The sequence below is a fragment of the Nicotiana sylvestris genome, chromosome 2 (assembly GCF_000393655.2).
Source record: "Nicotiana sylvestris chromosome 2, ASM39365v2, whole genome shotgun sequence".
Taxonomy (NCBI): Eukaryota; Viridiplantae; Streptophyta; class Magnoliopsida; order Solanales; family Solanaceae; genus Nicotiana; species Nicotiana sylvestris.
Genome location: NC_091058.1, coordinates 1,183,406 through 1,185,885, shown reverse-complemented (window position 1 = coordinate 1,185,885; position 2,480 = coordinate 1,183,406). Strand labels below are relative to the sequence as shown.

At 38.9% G+C, this 2,480-nt stretch overlaps 1 protein-coding gene across 1 annotated transcript; it reads right to left on the bottom strand.

The window, feature by feature from the left end:
- Positions 1-1,288: 1,288 nt before the first annotated feature.
- Positions 1,289-2,163, bottom strand: LOC104246200 (uncharacterized). Its single transcript, XM_009801966.2, has one exon. It carries the CDS (start codon positions 2,044-2,046, stop codon positions 1,510-1,512), a length of 537 nt encoding a protein of 178 aa, XP_009800268.1. The 5' UTR covers positions 2,047-2,163; the 3' UTR covers positions 1,289-1,509.
- Between the last annotated feature and the right edge of the window lie 317 nt (positions 2,164-2,480).

The window sequence follows — 2,480 nt, the reverse complement described above, 5'->3', positions numbered from 1 at the left end:
TCACCACTCTCACAGTCGCAAGAATATCTAGCCACATTGACTGGTAATAATACAACGCCACGAGAAATGAGCAAAAGAATGAAGGTACGTGGAAGTTGGTGAATGAAAGAGGGGTTCCATCATTGGCAAAAAATGGTCAGTTCTCATCTCTTAAAGATTAATGCACATTAGTTCCTCATAACTACTTCACTTTCTACATATACATTCAAACTTTTATTACTAGAACAGAACAGCAACTTGCACTATAAAATCCATCATGTCACTGCAAAGACAGTAGAAAAATGAATCTTTTGCTTAAGCAGAGTGTCCTAAATGGAGTATAATCCACCCCCCCCCCCAATCTTCAATTTTACCTTTCCAGAAGGTCAACATTTTGTTGAAAACAGATACTATTTGATGAAAATCTTATTCCCCAGCAAACTTGTCTATCAAATCAATAGAGTATAGACTGTTATGTTAAACCAAGCTGTCATGTGATTACTTTGATACCTAACAAGTTGTCAAGTGATTTAAACAACAACAGCGATCCGCCCAAGATTCAGATTAGGGCTATTAGGCACAAAATCTACAGCCAATCAGCCATAAACTGATCATGTATGCCCTCTTTTTTGAAGATTTTTGCTGAGTTTCAAATTCCGAACGCTTACTATCATATGATGAATTACTCCTTTTTCCTAACAAAGATCATATACCAGGCAGAGGGCCATTTTCAACTTACTGCTAATGAACCAAAACTGATTAGCAGGCGAGCTAGGTCATGCAGATAGAACACTTTATTCTGCCAGATGCTGGCTCCTTGAACAACCAAAAAAATAACATTATTAACATCAAAATTTTTCACGCGTGAAATGGAAATGAGATGACAAGCAGCAGATAAAGCTTGGTAAACAAATTTACTAAGCATCAAGAATTATATTACATCCAAAAGCCTAGTTCTTGCAATGCAGAATAACCTGATTGCCATTAAAGGGCAACGATTGCATTAAACAGAGACCAATTCTTCCTTTAGAAATGCATGTACAAAAACATGGCCACATCATGATAAACATCTGTTAGACAATTCGGTACCCATCTTAAACATGATCATAGAGTAACCTCAGCACGTTAAGCATCTGTTAAACTATTCAGTTCCTATCTTAGATAGGGAACATTCATTTACCGATATTAGCCTATCACCAAATTCATATAAGCCAATCTCAAAGCCTAAGGATAGAAGATGCCGCACTTGCTACAAATAGCAACTTTCGAAGCAAACTATCAGGGAAAATAAGCAAAAGCAAAAGAACAATTGCAAGAGAAACAGAGATTAATAAAATTGGTTAAGGATAAGGTAATTCCCCAACTACATTAGACATGTAGATCCAAGTCAAAATACAAGAGGAATGCAACCATTTAACCACATTGCTACTACGAGGAGGGATGAGCTGAAAGACTTAGTATTGCTAAGATTCAATTAATCATTTTAATAGCTTTTTGGAAGCTCAAAAACTGAATTAAGCATCGCTATAATCAGGGTTTATCACCTTTAGCAGGATCATCAGAAATCTTAAGACCAGAGTGAAAGGTACGCCGTCGAGTCCTGGAGGGAATAATGTTGCCCAAATCGACCTCAGCCAGTAGATCGTCGGAGAGGTCAGTATCACTGTCAACATCAGACTCGTTTCCAAAATCGTTCGAATCATCATCATCGTCGTCGGAGTCCTCCTCGATCAACTTTCCCTTACCTTTGTCATCCCTTAAAATCCCCTTACCCTTACGATCGATTTCGGCCTCTCCGTTGGACTGCTCATCATCCTCCTCCGTGTCATCATCATCGTTTTCCTCATCCTCCTCACCTTCATAGTCATCTTCATCTTCTTCTTCGTCCTCCTCGTCAATTTCCTCGAGTTTGTTCGAATCAGTACTTGCGAGTTTTTGCTTCTTGTTTACATCATCGTCTTCCTGGGATTTGGAAATAACTTCTTCTTTTGCAGCAGCAGGAATATCTTGGGGCTTTCTTTTCACTGGGAATGTGTGTTCTTCTTCGTCTTGTCCTGTTTCTGCCATTTTCCTTTTGGTTTCGTGTTTTCTGGGGTTTGGGAGGACACCCAAACTAGGGTTTTTGAGGAGAGTGTTCCTTGCACCAGTACTCGAGCCTTTGAGGAGTACTTGATATTTGATACTCGCGTCCCGTCAGCTTCGTAAGTAAATATTCAAAATTAAAGAAAATATTCAATTTAATTGAAAAGAATATTGTTTAACCTAAAATTTGGATAATAAGTTAATGAATTAAATTTATAGAATTAGGCCACAAGCAATTGTTTCACTTCAATTGAATCGCTATACGGGTAAAATCGGGCCTGTCCGATTTTGTCATTATTTCGAGATTAGAGAACTGCATCGAGGGTCAGCCTCGTTATGAATCAGGCTCGAACACGGTGATAAAGTGCGGAGTTCGAGGACCAGGCACCTGTCGAGATCGAAGTCTCCGACGATCGAGA

Bases quoted from the DNA above. Each gene is read 5' to 3' on its own strand.
- LOC104246200 (XM_009801966.2), bottom strand. From the start codon at position 2,046: ATGGCAGAAACAGGACAAGACGAAGAAGAACACACATTCCCAGTGAAA.